This window comes from Manis pentadactyla, chromosome 10 (assembly GCF_030020395.1).
Source record: "Manis pentadactyla isolate mManPen7 chromosome 10, mManPen7.hap1, whole genome shotgun sequence".
NCBI lineage: Eukaryota > Metazoa > Chordata > Mammalia > Pholidota > Manidae > Manis > Manis pentadactyla.
Window position 1 is genome coordinate 17,237,804 of NC_080028.1, and position 19,662 is coordinate 17,257,465.

Sequence of the window (19,662 nt, forward strand, 5' to 3'; positions counted from 1 at the left end):
GTAATTAGGAAGGAAGAAGAAAAGCTATAGAAGTAGCAGGCGGAAGAAAACCTGGGAAGATTGATTATTTCTTTGACATATCTTCTTGTACAGTAACTTCAGCATGTATAGGTTTAAGCTAGTACTTAAATTGCGCACACACATTAACATAATAGGAGTATAGTTACATAACCAAAGCAGACCTATGCAGGATCTTTTATAAAAACATTTCAAGTTACAGAAAATAAAATTTCAGTATGTAGGGGGTCATGCCATACTCTTTGATGGGGCAACTCAACATTGCAAAGCTATCAATTCTTCCCCAACTGATTTATAGACATAACATAATACTAATTGAAATCCCAGTGGGATTAAAACATTTCTAAATTTTCAAAAAGATTCTAAAGTTCTTGGAGAAAAAAATATGTGAGAATAAGAGTTTAAAATAATAAAGGCACTTTTAATGTCAAGTTATTTAAACATTATGAAGCTGTAATAATTTTAAAAATGCTAGTGGGAACAAAAACAGCTTAGTGGAACAAAGTAGAAAGTTCAAGCATAGACTCATATGTAGATACAATAAATTAGTAAGTGACAGAAACTTTTCAAGTGAGATGGATTGTGGAATAAAAGTTCTGTGATAATGGTTCATTATGTGGTAAAGAGTTACCTGAAATATTACACCAAAATAAATTCCAAAAAGATTAGAATTAAATATAAGAAAATGAAATTTTATATTAAAAAAGGCTATAAGAAAATGTAGGTGAGTCTAAGCAAGAAAACAAAAGAGCAAATCATAAAGGAGGAGGTAATTGATAAATCGGTCTAAATAAACATGAAATTTCTATATGTAAAACAAAAGAAAAAACAGCAAAACAATTCTGAGAAAATCAGAAACACAATTACAAGGCAAGTGATAACTGGGAAAAGTATTTGTAACATACAGAGCAGGTAAAGGATTCTTATTTTTAACATGTAAAATGCTCTTTAAATCAGTAGGAAGATGATGAACATTTCAATAAAAATAGGCAAGATTATGGGCAGGCCTTCCAAAGAACATTTTACTCCTTGTGACTTGACTTCTTAGCATCAATGGATATTTTCGACCATGCCCTCTTCTTGCAAATATTTTGATCTCTTGGTCTTGCTGACATATACTCCTCTGGCTCATCTTCTCTCTCTCTGGCTGCTCTTTTTCTCTATTTCATTAGTTCCTCTTCTACCTGGCTTCTCAGTGTTAGAATTCTTTATAAAGTTCTTTGCCTCTCATCCGTAATTCCACCATAAGCATATTATTGATGTCATGGCTTCAGTGTTTGTCCATGTATATGTGATTTACACATTTATTTCTCCAGCCACACTTGCCCTCCTCTGAGCCCCAGATCTATACATCCATCTGCCTACTTAACTCCCTACTTGGATGATGTCACCAAAGATTCTCAAACCCAGCAGGTCTGAGATAGAACTCATGAACATCCCTCCAAAGTCAGGTTCTCTTTCAAGGATCATCTCTCAATTTACCACCTTCAAGTAATCCTTGACACTTTCCTCTCCTTTTACCTCCTTGCCAAATACATTTCATCACTAAATCTTGACGTTCTTTATTGGCTAAATTTTTCTCAAAATTGTCCACCTGTCTACCTCAACAATCACTGTCCTTCTGTAAGCTGTCAGGGTTGCCATACACAGTTGGGAGGATTCATGGCTTCATATTTCATTTCTTTTTATTGCCAAATAATATGCTAGTGTATGAATGTACTACAGTTTATTCAACAACTGATGGGCATTTTGGTTACTTTCTGCTTTTGGTGATATGAATAAAGCTGCCATAAACATTTGCATGTAAATTTTAAAATCAGTTGGGTAAATACGTAGGACAATGATTGCTTGATTGCTGGAACCAACTTATGGTAAAGACTAGCTTTGTAAGAAACTGCCAAATTATCTTCCAAAGGTTCTGTACCATTTTGCATTCCCACCAACAATGAATAAGTGTTTCTGTTGTTCTGCATCCTCACTAGCATTTGGTATTGTCAGTTTAAAAATTTTTTTATTTTAGCCATTCTAATAGTTATATAGTAATATCTTATTGTTGTTTTAATTTGCAATACTCTAGTGACAAATAATGTTGAACATCTTTACACATCTTATTGTTGAGCTTTAAGAGTTCCTTGCATATTTTGGGTAGAAGTCCTTTATGAGATTTGTGTTTTACAAATAGGTTTTTCCCAGTTTTGTCTTGTCTTTTCATTCTTTTGGTAGTGTCTTTCACAGAGCACAAGTTTTAAATTTTAATAAGGTCTAACCTAATCAATATTTTCTTTGGATTGAATGGATCATGCTTTTGATGTTGTATTTAATAACCCATCTACAAATCCAACATCATGTAGTTTGTTTCCTATATTTCCTTCTAAAAGTTTTATAGTATTTTGTATGTAGGTCTATGATCCATTTTGAGTAAATTTTTTGTGAAAGGTATGATGTCTGTGTCTCGATTCTTCTTTTTTTTTCTTTGCATATAGATGTCTAATTGTTCTAGTACCATTTATTAATAAGACTCTCTCCACTGAGTTATCTTTGCCACTTTGTCAAACATCAGTTGGGCAACTATAGAAGATTTTTATTGTGATTACATTGAATTTATAGCCAAGTATCTTAATTTATAGTCAAGTCTTCCAATCCATCAACACAGAATATTTCTCCATTTATTTAGATCTTTTTTGATATTTTTCATCAGAGTTTTGCAGTTTTCTGCATATAGATCATGAACATGTTTTTTAGACTTATACCTAAGTATCTCATTTTCTGAGTGCTATTACAAATAGTATTGTGTTTAAAAATTTTTATTCCCATTGCTCATTGCTGGCATATAGGAAAGGCTTTTGTATATTAACCTTATATCCTATGTATCATTAGGTACACATACACACACACACCCACATATACACACGCGCGCGTGCACGGACACACGCGGTATGCTCCCTATTTTGTTTTTTCTGTTAAAGCCAGTAATTCAAGATAGTTGCAACAGAGGGCAGAATTGTGTAATTGAAACATCTTTTCCTTCTCACCTGAAAATCACTCCAAATACAATTACAGTCATGTATGGATTAAGCTAAAAGTACTCTTTTTTGACTCTCTGGTTTTCAAAATTTACATACCATGGCTACTTAAAAAGCATTCGAGTATTTTTCATGTCACAGTCTAAAAAACTTGGTAATATATGTAAACCTTAATAAAGCACAATGATGATTCCTTGAGAGGAAAACACTGAAATGTGGATAATGAATTAACTCGTGCATCAAGATTAAGTGGTGGGTACTGTGTGCTGTACTCTTCGTTCCTGTCCAAGTAAGCTTTAGGATTATTTACTTTTCTTTCCATTCTAGTGCTTGAATGCAGGCTCTTTGAGGTTACCGCCACTGGCAATGCCAAATAATGTTCTTTATCATGAGGTTTCTGAAGCTTACAGATAAGACCAATGAAGCGGAAGAGTTATTCTTCAGTCTTGAGTACATGTTGGTGCAGGTAAAGTGGGATATAATTTTTAATCCTTCAAACATTATTCCTCCTGTGTTAGCTATTTTCAGATATAATTTACCTTTGACCCTTTATAATCTAATCCACAAATAGAGGAAATAAATAATTAATAATAATCAATTAGTTGTGCTAATCAGTGAGAAAGCTCTGATTTTAATCCATGCCCCAAACTGTGTATTAGTGCCAAGCACTAAACAGAAGATAGTCGTTATTGAGTGAATGAATACCAATAGGTCTCATTTTTTGGGATAAAAGGAATGTTCATAAAGCAAAAGATAAATAGAGCAGTGGATTGAAATGAATGAATCTAAAACCAGTTAAAGACTTGATTATAATTATTTTATTTTATTTTTTATTTTGTTATCATTAATCTACAATTACATGAGGAACATTGTTTACTAGACTCCCCACTTCACCAAGTCCCCCCCACATACCCCTTCACAGTCACTGTCCATCAGCATAGTAAGATGTTGTAGAATCACTACTTGTCTTCTCTGTGTTGCACAGCCCTCCCTGTGCCCCCCCCACATTATACATGCTAATCGTAATGCCCCCTTTCTTCTTCCCTGCCCTTATCCCTCCCTTCCCACCCAACCTCCCCAGTCCCTTTCCCTTTGGTAACTGTTAGTCCATTCTTGGGTTCTGTGATTCTGCTGCTGTTTTGTTCCTTCAGTTTTTCTTTGTTGTTATACTCCACATGTGAGTGAAATCATTTGGTACTTGTCTTTCTCCACCTGGCTTATTTCACTGAGCATAATACCCTCTAGCTCCATCCATGTTGTTGCAAATGGTAGGATTTGTTTTCTTCTTATGGCTGAATAATATTTCATTGTGTATATGTACCGCATCTTCTTTATCCATTCATCTACTGATGGACATTTAGGTTGCTTCCGTATCTTGGCTATTGTAAACAGTGCAGCGATAAACATATGGGTGCATCTGTCTTTTTCAAACTGGAGTGCTGCATTCTTAGGGTAAATTCCTAGAAGTGGAATTCCTGGGTCGAATGGTATGTCTATTTTGAGCATTTTGAGGAACCTCCATACTGCTTTCCACAATGGTTGAACTAATTTACATTCCCACCAGCAGTGTAGGAGGGTTCCCCTTTCTCCACAACCTCACCAACATTTCTTGTTGTTTATCTTTTGGATGGTAGCCATCCTTACTGGTGTGAGGTGATATCTCATTGTGGTTTTTTTTTTTTTTTTATTTTTTTTATTGAAGGGTAGTTGACAACAGCATTGCATTACATTAGTTTCAGGTGTACAACACAGCGACTCAACATTTATATACATGATATTTCTAGGTACCAGGTATCACCATACCAAGTTGTTACAATATTTTGACTATATTCCTTATGCTATACATTACATCCCGGTTACTTATTTATTTTACAATTGGAAGTGTGTTTATATATATATATATATATATACATATATATATATATATATATATTGTGAGGGCATCTCTCATATTTATTGATCAAATAGTTGTTAACCACAACAAATCTCTGTATAGGGGGGTCAATACTCAATGCACAATCATTAATCCACCCCAAGCCCAATTTTCGTCAGTCTCCAATCTTCTGATGCATAACGAACAAATTCTTACATGGAGTACAAATTCTTACATAGTGAATAAGTTACATGGTGAACAGTGCAAGGGCAGTCATCACAGAAGCTTTCGGTTTTGTTAATGCATTATGAACTATAAACAGTCAGTTCAAATATGAATACTCATTTGATTTTTAAACCTGATTTATATGTGGATACCACATTTCTCTATTATTATTATTTTTAATAAAATGCTGAAGTGGTAGGTAGATACGAGATAAAGGTAGAAAACATAGTTTAGTGTTGTAAGAGAGCAAATGTAGATGATCAGGTGTGTGCCTGTAGACTATGTGTTAATCCGCGCTAGACGAGGGCAATAAACATCCATGTATGCAGAAGATTTCTCTCAGAACATGAGGGGGGAGGTTCTAAGCCTCACCTCTGCTGCTCCCCATTTTCTCACCAGATGGCCCCCTGCGACTGTGCCTGTCTTAGGTTGTTCCTCCCTTGAGGAATCTTACCCGTCTCTGGCTAACCAGTCATCTTCCGGGGCCATACAGGGAAATGTGAAGTTGGTAAGTGAGAGAGAAGCCTTATCGTTTGAAAAGGTTAGCTTTTTACTTCTTTGCATATTTATGCCCTGTGGCTTCTATGCCCAGCATTTGTCTTGAGGTGTCTTTACCACTTGGAAGAATTATGATACTCGGTAAATTCGACATGTGGCACGAGTTCTATTTAAAGGTTGTGATTAGGTAGGAAGAAGAAAAGCTACAGAAGTAGCAGGCAGAAGAAAACCTGGGAAGATTGATTATTTCTTTGACATATCTTCTTGTAGAGTAACTTCAGCATGGATAGGTTTTAAACTACTACTTAAATTGTGCACACACATTAACATAATAGGAATATAGTTACCTAACCAAAGCATACCTGTAATTACCAGCCATCTCCAGTGAAACCAAGAAAACCAGTTAGGCACCTTAGGCATTTGTGAAAACTTATCTATGATATGGTGGATATTGTCCGACTGAACTTAAACAGTCTGAGAGAATTCAGATAAACTAGAACATCCCATTCCTGGGGACTGTTCATATCCCATATGTTCTTTTAACGATAAATAATCTGTGGTTGTAAGATTTTGGAGTGCTACAATTTGCACTTCTCCTAATTCTTGGTTGAGTTCCAACAGTATAGATCCAGTCCAATTTTTGTTTTACTGCATGCACAGGCCAGCTTAGATATCTCCTTCATCTTTCCCATGGCAAGTCCAGGAACTGGTGGGATGAGTGCATCTACACCTGTGACAGTGTGTGGATCTTTGTTGAAGTTTTTTTTTTTTTTTTTTTTTTTCTGATCATCTTCTGTCATGAGTCTTCCCGAGAGTGCTGATGTTGGAAGTTCTTTTTCATATTGTATCTTAGTTCATTTTCGGGGTAGCCAAATTAGGCTTTGATCCTCTGTATAAACACAAACAGACCCTTTGCCTACACTTTTATATGTCCTTTATATCATTGTGTAGAACTCATTAGAGGTCACCACATAGGAACTGCATTTTTTTTTTTTTAATCATTAATCTACACTTACATGACGAATACTTTGTTTACTAGGCTCTCCCCTATACCAGGTCCCCCCTATATACTCCTTTACAGTCACTGTCCATCAGCGTAGCAACCTGTTGTAGAATCACTACTTGTCTTCTCTGTGTTGTACAGCCCTCCCCTTTCTCCCACCCCGCTATGGATGCTAATCTTAATACCCCCCTACTTCTCCCCCCCTTATCCCTCCCTACCCACCCATCCTCCCCAGTCCCTTTCCCTTTGGTACCTGTTAGTCCATTCTTGAGTTCTGTGATTCTGCTGCTGTTTTGTTCCTTCAGTTTTTCCTTTGTTCTTATATTCCACAGATGAGTGAAATCATTTGGTATTTCTCTTTCTCTGCTTGGCTTGTTTCACTGAGCAAAATACCCTCCAGCTCCATCCATGTTGCTGCAAATGGTTGGATTTGCCCTTTTCTTATGGCTGAGTAGTATTCCATTGTGTATATGTACCACATCTTCTTTATCCATTCATCTATCGATGGACATTTAGGTTGCTTCCAATTCTTGGCTATTGTAAATAGTGCTGCGATAAACATAGGGGTGCACTGATCTTTCTCATACTTGATTGCTGCATTCTTAGGGTAAATTCCTAGGAGTGCAATTCCTGGGTCAAATGGTAAGTCTGTTTTGAGCATTTTGATATACCTCCATACTGCTTTCCACAATGGTTGAACAAGTTTACATTCCCACCAGCAGTGTAGGAGGGTTCCCCTTTCTCCACAGCCTCGCCAACATTTGTTGTTTGTCTTTTGGATGGCAGCCATCCTTACTGGTGTGAGGTGATACCTCATTGTAGTTTTAATTTGCATTTCTCTGATAATTAGCGATGTGGAGCATCTTTTCATGTGTCTGTTGGCCATCTGTATTTCTTTTTTGGAGAACCGTCTGTTCAGTTCCTTTGCCCATTTTTTAATTGGGTTATTTGTTTTTTGTTTGTTGAGGCGTGTGAGCTCTTTATATATTCTGGACGTCAAGCCTTTATCAGATGTGTCATTTTCAAAGATATTCTCCGATACTGTAGGGTTCCTTTTTGTTCTATTGATGGTGTCTTTTGCTGTACAGAAGCTTTTCAGCTTAATATAGTCCCACTTGTTCATTTTTGCTGTTGTTTTCCTTGCCCGGGGAGATATGTTCAAGAAGAGGTCACTCATGTTTATGTCTAAGAGGTTTGTGCCTATGTTTTCTTCCAAGAGTTTAATGGTTTCATGACTTACATTCAGGTCTTTGATCCATTTTGAGTTTACTTTTGTATATGGGGTTAGACGATGGTCCAGTTTCATTCTCCTACATGTAGCTGTCCAGTTTTGCCAGCACCATCTGTTGAAGAGACTGTCATTTCGCCATTGTATGTCCATGGCTCCTTTATCAAATATTAATTGACATATATGTCTGAGTTAATGTCTGGATTGTCTAGTCTGTTCCATTGGTCTGTGGCTCTGTTCTTGTGCCAGTACCAAATTGTCTTGATTACTATGGCTTTATAATAGAGCTTGAAGTTGGGGAGTGAGATCCCCCCTACTTTATTCTTCTTTCTCAGGATTGCTTTGGCTATTCGGGGTCTTTGGTGGTTCCATATGAATTTTTGAATTATTTGTTCCAGTTCATTGAAGAATGTTGCTGGTAGTTTCATAGGGATTGCATCAAATCTGTATATTGCTTTGGGCAGGATGGCCATTTTGACGATATTAATTCTTCCTAGCCATGAGCATGGGATGCGTTTCCATCTGTTAGTGTCCCCTTTAATTTCTTTTAAGAGTGACTTGTAGTTTTCAGAATATAAGTCTTTCACTTCTTTGGTTAGGTTTATTCCTAGGTATTTTAATTTTTTTGGTGCAATTGTGAATGGAGTTGTTTTCCTGATTTCTCTTTCTGTTGGTTCATTGTTGGTATATAGGAAAGCCACAGATTTCTGTGTGTTGATTTTGTATCCTGCAACTTTGCTGTATTCCGATATCAGTTCTAGTAGTTTTGGGGTGGAGTCTTTAGGGTTTTTTATGTACAGTATCATGTCATCTGCAAATAGTGACAGTTTGACTTCTTCTTTGCCAATCTGGATTCCTTGTATTTTTTTGTTTTGTCTGATTGCCGTGGCTAGGACCTCTAGTACAATGTTAAATAACAGTGGGGAGAGTGGGCATCCCTGTCTAGTTCCCGATATCAGCGGAAATGCTTTCAGCTTCTCGCTATTCAATATAATGTTGGCTGTGGGTTTTTCATAGATGGCCTTTATTATGTTGAGGTACTTGCCCTCTATTCCCATTTTGCTGAGAGTTTTTATCATGAATGGATGTTGAACTTTGTCAAATGCTTTTTCAGCATCTATGGAGATGATCATGTGGTTTTTGTCTTTCTTTTTGTTGATGTGGTGGATGATATTGATGGACTTTCGAATGTTGTGCCATCCTTGCATCCCTGGGATGAATCCCACTTGGTCATGGTGTACGATGGTTTTGATGTATTTTTGAATTCGGTTTGCTAAAATTTTGTTGAGTATTTTTGCGTCTACGTTCATCAGGGATATTGGTCTGTAGTTTTCTTTTTTGGTGGTGTCTTTGCCTGGTTTTGGTATTAGGGTGATGTTAGCTTCATAGAATGAGTTTGGGAGTATCCCCTCCTCTTCTATTTCTTGGAAAACTTTAAGGAGAATGGGTATTATGTCTTCCCTGTATGTCTGATAAAGTTCCGAGGTGAATCCATCTGGCCCGGGGGTTTTGTTCTTTGGTAGTTTTTTGATTACCGCTTCAATTTCGTTGCTGGTAATTGGTCTGTTTAGATTTTCTGCTTCTTTTTGGGTCAGTCTTGGAAGGTTGTATTTTTCTAGGAAGTTGTCCATTTCTCCTAGGTTTCCCAGCTTGTTAGCATATAGGTTTTCATAGTAGTCTCTTATAATTCTTTGTATTTCTGCGGGGTCCGTCGTGATTTTTCCTTTCTCGTTTCTGATACTGTTGATTTGTGTTGACTCTCTTTTCCTCTTAATAAGTCTGGCTAGAGGCTTATCTATTTTGTTTATTTTCTCGAAGAACCAGCTCTTGGTTTCATTGATTTTTGCTATCGTTTTATTCTTCTCAATTTTATTTATTTCTTCTCTGATCTTTATTATGTCCCTCCTTCTGCTGACCTTAGGCCTCATTTGTTCTTCTTTTTCCAATTTCGATAGTTGTGACATTAGACCGTTCATTTGGGATTGCTCTTCCTTTTTTAAATATGCTTGGAGTGCTATATACTTTCCTCTTAAGACTGCTTTTGCTGCGTCCCACAGAAGTTGGGGCTTAGTGTTGTTGTTGTCATTTGTTTCCATATATTGCTGGATCTCCATTTTGATTTGGTCATTGATCCATTGATTATTTAGGAGCGTGTTGTTTAGCCTCCATGTGTTTGTGAGCCTTTTTGCTTTCTTTGAACAGTTTATTTCTAGTTTAATGCCTTTGTGGTCTGAAAAGTTGGTTGGTAGGATTTCAATCTTTTGGAATTTACTGAGGCTCTTTTTGTGTCCTAGTATGTGGTCTATTCTGGAGAATGTTCCATGTGCACTTGAGAAGAATGTGTATCCTGTTGCTTTTGGATGTAGAGTTCTGTAGATGTCTATTAGGTCCATCTGTTCTAGTGTGTTGTTCAGTGCCTCTGTGTCCTTACTTATTTTCTGTCTGGTGGATCTGTCCTTTGGAGTGAGTGGTGTGTTGAAGTCTCCTAGAATGAATGCATTGCATTCTATTTCCTCCTTTAGTTCTGTTAATATTTGTTTCAGGTATGTTGGTGCTCCTGTATTGGGTGCATATATATTTATAATGGTTATATCCTCTTGATGGACTGAGCCCTTTATCATTATGTAATGTCCTTCTTTGTCTTTTGTTACTTTCTTTATTTTGAAGTCTGTTTTGTCTGATACCAGAATTGCAACACCTGCTTTCTTCTCTCTGTTGTTTGCTTGAAATATCTTTTTCCATCCCTTGACTTTTAGTCTGTGCCCGTCTTTGGGTTTGAGGTGAGTCTCTTGTAAGCAGCATATGGATGGATCTTGCTTTTTTATCCATTCTATTACTCTGTGTCTTTTGATTGGTGCATTCAGTCCATTTACATTTAGGGTGATTATTGAAAGGTATGAATTTATTGCCATTGCAGGCTTTAAGTTTGTGGTTACCAAAGGTTTAGGGTTAGCTTCTTTACTGTCTTACTGTCTAACTTAACTCGCTTGTTGAGCTATTATAAACACAATCTGATGATTCTTTTCTTCTCTCCCTTCTTGTTCCTCCTCCTCGATTCTTCATATGTTGGGTGTTTTGTGCTGTGCTCTTTCTAGGAGTGCTCCCATCTAGAGCAGTCCCTGTAGGATGCCCTGTAGAGGTGGTTTGTGGGAGGCAAATTCCCTCAACTTTTGCTTGTCTGGGAATTGTTTAATCCCTCCTTCATATTTAAATGATATTCGTGCTGGATACAGTAGTCTTGGTTCGAGGCCCTTCTGTTTCATTGCATTAAGTATATCATGCCATTCTCTTCTGGCCTGTAGGGTTTCTGTTGAGAAGTCTGATGATAGCCTGATGGGTTTTCCTTTGTAGGTAACCTTTTTTTTCTCTCTGGCTGCTTGTAATACTTTGTCCTTGTCTTTGATCTTTGCCATTTTAATTATTATGTGTCTTGGTGTTGCCCTCCTTGGATCCCTTGTCATGGGAGTTCTGTGTACCTCTGTGGTCTGAGAGGCCATTTCTTCCCCTAGTTTGGGGAAATTTTCAGCAATTATTTCTTCAAAGACATTTTCTATCCCCTTTTCTCTCTCTACTTCTTCTGGAATGCCTATGATTCTTATATTATTCCTTTTAGATTGATCACTCAGCTCTCTTAAAATTCTTTCATTCCTGGAGATCCTTTTATCTCTCTCTGCATCAGCTTCTCTGCGTTCCTGTTCTCTGTTTTCTAGTCCATTAATGGTCTCTTGCATCTCGTCCATTCTGTTTTGAAGTCCTTCCAGAGCTTGTTTTATTTCTGAATTCTCCTTCCTTAGTTCTTGCATATTTCTCTGCAAGTCCATCAGCATGGTTATGACTTTTGTTTTGAATTCTTTTTCAGGTAGACTGGCTAAATCTATCTCCCCAGATTCCGTCTCAGGGGAAGATGTAGCAGATGCCGAAGCTGTCTGGGTTAGTCTTGTCTGGATCATATTTTTTTGCCTTTTCATGTTGACAGGTGCTATTGACTGTCAGCTGGGAGGGCCAAAATTTTCACTTGCTACTGGCCTTTCTTTACTGGGGCAACTGCGACCCCTAGTGGCTTCTGTTGGGTAATTGCGTGTAGAGTGGGTCTTTTGTGTCTTGCCTGGCCGGAAGGGAGAAATTTCCCTTTCTGTGGGCGGAATTTGTCTCAGGCTGCTTCTCTGCTTTCGCAGCGCCCGGTGGGGTAATGGATGGGGGGGCTGCTTGACTGTTTGCCTCCGTGAGGGGTCTCAGAGCTGTTGCCCAGGGGGTTAGTGCACCCGGTTTTCCCTGTAATTTCCAGCTGCTGTACTGTGACCTGGGTTGTTTCCGTCAAGCTGTTAAGTCCCTGTCCCTTTAAGACTTTCAAAAAGCCCCCGCTTTTCTTTGTCACAGGGTCATCAGCTTCAGCACCCGCTCAGAGGTCTTACTCCCTGTTCCCCCAGTATCCAGGGCCCCCTGGGCATGTACTGTGTCTGCGCTCTGGCCCGGATGGCTGGGGCTGGGTGTTCGGCAGTCCTGGGCTCCGTCTCCCTCCCGCTCTGCCTGCTCTTCTCCCGCCGGGAGCTGGGGGGATGGGCGCTCGGGTCCTGCCGGGCCGGGGCTTGTATCTTACCCCTTTCACCAGTCGCTGGGTTCTCGCTGGTGTAGCTGCAGTCTGGCCACTGTCCTGCGTCTTCTGGTCTCTCTTTTAGGGCTAGTTGTGTTTGTTGTATTTTCAAAAGTATATATGTTTTTGGGAGGAGATTCCCACTGTCCTACTCACGCCGCCATGTTGGCTCCGCCTCCTCATTGTGGTTTTAATTTGTTTTCCTCTGATAACTAGCGATGTGGAGCATCTTTTCATGGGTCTGTTGGCCATCTGAGTTTCTTCTTTGGAGAACTGTCTGTTCAGCTCCTCTGCCCATTTTTTAATTGGATTATTTGCTTTTTATTTGTTGAAGTGCGTGAACTCTTTATATATTTTGGATGTCAAGCCTTTATTGGATCTGTCATTTATGAATATATTCTCCCATACTGTAGGGTACCTTTTTGTTCTATTGATGGTGTCCTTTACTGTAAGAAGCTTTTCAGCTTGATGTAGTCCCACTTGTTCATTTTTGCTTTTGTTTTCATTGCCCAGGGAGATATGTTCATGAAGAAGTCGCTACTGTTTATGTCCAAGAGATTTTTGCCTATGTTTTTTTCTAAGAGTTTTATGGTTTCATGACTTACATTCAGGTCTTTGATCCATTTCGAATTTACTTTTGTGTATGGGGTTAGACAGTTTCATTCTCTTACATGTAGATGTCCAGTTTTGCCAGCACCATCTGTTGAAGAGACTGTCATTTCCCCATTGTATGTCCATGGCTCCTTTATCATATATTAATTGACCATATATGTTTGGGTTAATGTGTGGAGTCCCTATTCTGTTCCACTGGTCTGTGGCTCTGTTTTTGTGCCAGTACCAAATTGTCTTGATTACTATGGCTTTGTAGTAGAGCTTGAAGTTGGGGAGTGAGATTCCCCCCCACTTTATTCTTCCTTGTCAGGATTGCTTTGGCTATTCGGGGTCTTTGGTGTTTCCATATGAATTTTTGAACTATTTATTCCAGTTCGTTGAAGAATGTTGTTGGTAATTTGATAGGGATTGCATCAAATCTGTATCTTGCTTTGGGCAGGATGGCCATTTTGACGATACTAATTCTTCCTAGCCAAGAGCATGGGATGAGTTTCCATTTGTTGGTGTCCTCTTTAATTTCTCTTAAGAGTATCTTATAGTTTTCAGGGTATAGGTCTTTCACTTCTTTGGTTAGGTTTATTCCTTGGTATTTTATTCTTTTGATGTAATTGTGAATGGAATTGTTTTCCTGATTTCTCTTTCTATTGGTTCATTGTTAGTGTATAGGAAAGCCACAGATTTCTGTGTGTTAATTTTGTATCCCGCAACTTTGCTGAATTCCGATATCAGTTCTAGTAGTTTTGGAGTGGAGTCTTTAGGGTTTTTTATGTACAATATCATGTCATCTGCAAATTGTGACAGTTTAATTTCTTCTTTACCAATCTGGATTTCTTGTATTTCTTTGTTTTGTCTAATTGCCATCACTAGGACCTTCAGTACTATGTTGAATAACAGTGGGGAGAGTGGGCATCCCTGTCTTGTTCCCGATCTCAGAGGAAAAGCTTTCAGCTTCTTGCTGTTCAGTATGATGTTAGCTGTGGGTTTATCATATATGGCCTTTATTATGTTGAGGTACTTGCCCTCTATACCCATTTTGCTGAGAGTTTTTATCATGAATGGATGTTGAATTTTGTCGAATGCTTTTTCAGCATCCATGGAGTTGATCATGTGGTTTTTGTCCTTCTTTTTGTTGATGTGGTGGATGATGTTGATGGATTTTTGAATGTTGTACCACCCTTGCATCCCTGAGATAAATCCCACTTGGTCATGGTGTAAGGGATCCTTTTGATATATTTTTGAATTCGGTTTGCTAATATTTTGTTGAGTATTTTTGCATCTATGTTCATCAGGGATATTGGTCTGTAATTTTATTTTTTGGTATTTTGCCTGGTTTTGGTATTAGGGTGATGTTGGCTTCATAGAATGAGTTTGGGAGTATCCCCTCCTCCTCTATTTTTTGGAACACTTTAAGGAGAATGGGTATTATGTCTTCTCTGTATGTCTGATAAAATTCCAAGGTAAATCCATCTGGCCTGGGGGTTTTGTTCTTTGGTAGTTTTTTGATTACCGCTTCAGTTTCTTTGCTTGTAATTGGTTTGTTTGAATTTTGTGTTTCTTCCTTGGTCAGTCTTGGAAGGTTGTATTTTTCTAGGAAGTTGTCCATTTCTTCTAGGTTTTCCAGCTTGTTAGCATATAGGTTTTTGGTTATAATTTTTATAAAGATATTAGGGAAGGTTGATTGATTACCTTTTTCTCTATTGATTTGTTTTTCCTGAAATATGAACTTTTGGCTTTGTTGAATACAATGAAAGTTTCACTCATAACACATATCCATCACTATGCCTAGGATGACATTTAACTGTCCTTTAAAAAATACAAATTTTCACTGATTACAGGAGAGTTTGTGCACCAAGAGTGTAACCCAAACAAAGCTCTTTTTATTTCAAAACAAAGTTCTTTTTATTTCAAATTTCCATAAGCCACTGCTTTTGCCTCCATCAACACACATCTTTATGGAAGGAATTCTATCTAAAAGGTTTATAAGACTCAATATTGCAAGTCCCTTTATGGCAGAGACCATGTTTATTTGCCAGTTTCTGTATCCTCCATAACATATTACAACTGACTTAACTAAAATGAATCAGTGAATCAATTTGAATTTGCAAATACTTCGTGTCCTTAGGAGGTAGCATGGAGTAGTGGTGACTAGAGCATGGGCTGTTTTCAGACTGACCCAGATTTAAAGTGCTTTGGGACTTTCTGCTGTGTGACCTTGGCAAGAATTGTAACCTTTGACTCAGTGAGTGTTCATTGTTGAGGATCTTAACAGGGTCAAGTATGAATGTGCACAAAGCACTTTGCATGTCAGGTCTTAAGAACTGGTAGCTATTTTGTTTTTACTGTCTGTGGGTTCTAAAGTTAACAGTGGCCTAGGGTAGAAATAATGAGTTTGATTTAAGCTATTTGGACCACTCTTTGATTTTTCAGGGAGTAGAGTCCAGTCCTTCTCTGGTATCTTACTATGATTATGGAATTTCCCCCTGCACCAATTTTTTTTTTCCCAAGAAGTCCACATTTTTATCACTGGCATGTGTCTGTCTGGAAAGCACCAATTATTTTATTGGGTGATCACTGAGTGCCTGATTGCAATCCTTCACTCAGCTGCTCAGCCAGTGACCATTCATTGAGGATGTCACCTGAGCACAGCACTTGGGGGTTGGGATGTAGCCAGGGAGTGAAACAGGCAGTTTCTGCTCTCAGGGAGCCCCCCATCCAGCTGGAAGTCACTGCCAACATCTGCACTGGTGATGAAGCATAACCCATGAACTATGTGGTGGCAAAGGGATGAGGCTGATGTCACAGGAGGGGTGCCAAAGCTTAGACAATTCAAAGAGAATTTCCCACTGCAGAGCACTCCTTTTAGAGGCACCAATCTTATGATTCTATTCTCAAAATATTTTTGCAACAGTTTTTTGGGATAAGCCAACCATGGACATTATTTAAAACAACTTCCTTTAGGCTCCAAAGGCATTTCCAAAAGAGAAGTTCTGAAACTATGTTAGGCAATAACGACTTCTTTGAAATACATGCCTAACATTCTTGAAGGGAAAAATCTTGTTATTTGTGATGTATACATTTTGTACGGTACCCCCTTTATAATTTCTTCAGCTTAAGTCATTAAGCAATTTTAATTTTAATGTAGTGGTTTTCAAATGGGAGGCAGTTTTGTCCCCTAGGGAATATTTGGAACATTTTTGGTCGTTATGGTTTGGGAAGGGGGCAGTTTGCTAGTGGCATTGAGTGTGTAGAGGCCAGGCGCGCTGCTAGACGCCCTACACTTCCCTGGACAGCCCACACAGCTGTTATCCTGCCCCAAATATCAGCGGTGCTCAGGTATATTTTTTAAAAAGTAGGTCTCATTACTTTCTCTCCTGTTATTATCAGAGTAGGTGTTCCAGGCAGGAAAACCAGTACTTTTGTGAAGGGGTCCCTGTTTATGCACAAGGAGCCTGCTTGTTAAGAAAATGTACATGGCAGAGCTTTGGAGATAGGGCAGGTAGGACACCCTTGCTTTCCTACTTGCTAGCCATGTGAACTTGGGTGATTTATTTAACCTCACTAGGCTTCAGTGTTCCCACCTGTAAAAGAGGAGTATTAATCCCCATTTCCTAGGGTTTCTGTAAATACCCATTGAGGTCATGCATGGCAAGTGCTTAGCTCAGTTGGTGCTCCATAGGTGGTGGCTGGTATGGACCGTGACTTAAGACTGAAGGTCACAATCACTGAATATCAACAAATATTTACTGAATGCCCATGAAGCATAAAGCTCAGTGCTCGGACGGTGGGGTCTCTGCCCTCAAGAAGTAGAGAGCCTGAACAAAGAGAATAAAAGACATGTTTTCATGAAGAGGAAACTGATAATATGTGCCTGCCTTTGACATGCTCATTATTGTGTCTGGGAATGTGGGCAGTGAGGCTTGGGGGTGGAGGGGCCACTGTGCCTGGGAGTGGCTAGGGAGCTGCGGGCCTCCTCACGACGGGGGCTTCCTCTGCCCCACTCAGGCTGATGGGAAGTGTGGCCACAGCACAGGGAGGAAATGAAGGAAACTCTGAGAATTTGAGTGTGGGGATTCGACGACGTGGGGAAATTCAAAGAAGTTGGATTTGGAGTGGGAGATGATGAATTTTAAGCATTTAAATTGCTGAGTTTGCAGTTCTGGAAAAACTACTCATGTGTAGTTTTCAGCCAACTAGAGGAAATGTAGGATTGGAAATCTGGAGAGAGATTGGACAGACATCTATATACATGTGAATGCTGGAACCACAAGAGGAAACGGGGTCTCTGAATGACAGTAGGAACTGGTTATGGGGAAATTACTTGATACTCAAAAGGAGGAAAGGGAAAGGAAGCCTTGTGAAGGAGTTGAGAGATGGGAAGGGAATCCGATGTCATGGTTTCCCAGAAAGCAAGGAGTGGCTGACTGCATCAGTTCTGTTTAGAGATCTGGACAAATGAGAAGTGAACAAAGCCCCTGGGTTTGGTGAGTGGGGGTCAGTAGAAACTCCTGAGATGAAGGAGGTGTATGTGGTTAGAGCCAAACTGCAGGGTTTTAAGAGGTGAGTATGTTGAAATGAAATGGAGAAGCAGCACATATTGAGAATTTGTTTAAGAAGTTTCTCAATAAAAGGAGAAAGATGAAAAGTCAGGATATGTTGGGTTCAGGTCAGGTTTGATCCAGGATATGGCTGTTTGTGTGGAGCAGGAAATGAACCATGGAGAGGGGCAGATTGAAGATGCTGGCTATGTCTCTGTGAGGACAGGAGTGAGAATTTGGAGAAGAGTGGGGTCCTTGGGAAGAATATTGGGCATCCCTTCCTCTGGCATAGGCAGGAAAGAGGAAAATGGGTGGACATTGCTAATTTAAAATTCAAAGAGGATAAGTGAAGTGTACCAGAGACTTTAATTTCCCAGTATCTATTCCCCTTTCATAGTAAGTGACATGCCCTCTCCTGAATTTTTAGCCCAGCAAATAATTGTTGGGAAGGAAGACTGTATTTCCTAGCTTTCCTTGGGATTGCATCAAATCTGTATATTGCTTTGGGCAGGATGGCCATTTTGACGATATTAATTCTTCCTAGCCATGAGCATGGGATGCGTTTCCATCTGTTAGTATCCCCTTTAATTTCTTTTAAGAGTGACTTGTAGTTTTCAGAATATAAGTCTTTCACTTCTTTGGTTAGGTTTATTCCTAGGTATTTTATTTTTTTTGGTGCAATTGTGAATGGAGTTGTTTTCCTGATTTCTCTTTCTGTTGGTTCATTGTTGGTATATAGGAAAGCCACAGATTTCTGTGTGTTGATTTTGTATCCTGCAACTTTGCTGTATTCCGATATCAGTTCTAGTAGTTCTGGGGTGGAGTCTTTAGGGTTTTTTATGTACAGTATCATGTCATCTGCAAATAGTGACAGTTTAACTTCTTCTTTGCCAATCTGGATTCCTTGTATTTTTTTGTTTTGTCTGATTGCCGTGGCTAGGACCTCCAGTACTATGTTAAATAACAGTGGGGAGAGTGGGCATCCCTGTCTAGTTCCCGATCTCAGAGGAAATGCTTTCAGCTTCTCGCTATTCAATATAATGTTGGCTGTGGGTTTTTCATAGATGGCCTTTATTATGTTGAGGTACTTGCCCTCTATTCCCATTTTGCTGAGAGTTTTTATCATGAATGGATGTTGAACTTTGTCAAATGCTTTTTCAGCATCTATGGAGATGATCATGTGGTTTTTGTCTTTCTTTTTGTTGATGTGGAGGATGATATTGATGGACTTTCGAATGTTGTGCCATCCTTGCATCCCTGGGATGAATCCCACTTGGTCATGGTGTACGATGGTTTTGATGTATTTTTGAATTCGGTTTGCTAAAATTTTGTTGAGTATTTTTGCGTCTACGTTCATCAGGGATATTGGTCTGTAGTTTTCTTTTTTGGTGGTGTCTTTGCCTGGTTTTGGTATTAGGGTGATGTTAGCTTCATAGAATGAGTTTGGGAGTATCCCCTCCTCTTCTGTTTCTTGGAAAACTTTAAGGAGAATGGGTATTATGTCTTCCCTGTATGTCTGATAAAATTCCGAGGTAAATCCATCTGGCCCGGGGGTTTTGTTCTTTGGTAGTTTTTTGATTACCGCTTCAATTTCGTTGCTGATAATTGGTCTGTTTAGATTTTCTGCTTCTTTTTGGGTCAGTCTTGGAAGGTTGTATTTTTCTAGGAAGTTGTCCATTTCTCCTAGGTTTCCCAGCTTGTTAGCATATAGGTTTTCATAGTACTCTCTAATAATTCTTTGTATTTCTGCGGGGTCCGTCGTGATTTTTCCTTTCTCGTTTCTGATACTGTTGATTTGTGTTGACTCTCTTTTCCTCTTAATAAATCTGGCTAGAGGCTTATCTATTTTGTTTATTTTCTCGAAGAACCAGCTCAATGGTTTCATTGATTTTTGCTATCGTTTTATTCTTCTCAATTTTATTTATTTCTTCTCTGATCTTTATTATGTCCCTCCTTCTGCTGACCTTAGGCCTCATTTGTTCTTCTTTTTCCAATTTCGATAGTTGTGACATTAGACCGTTCATTTGGGATTGCTCTTCCTTTTTAAAATATGCTT

General features: G+C 38.8%; 1 protein-coding gene across 1 annotated transcript in view; it reads left to right on the forward strand.

Moving 5' to 3' along the window:
* LOC118915512 (putative tetratricopeptide repeat protein 41) overlaps positions 1–19,662 on the forward strand; it is a 72,504-nt gene that overhangs the window by 24,737 nt on the left and 28,105 nt on the right. Inside the window, 2 exon segments of the mRNA XM_057508347.1 lie at positions 3,369–3,407; positions 3,410–3,507. Coding sequence (XP_057364330.1) covers positions 3,369–3,407; positions 3,410–3,507 — 137 coding nt within the window.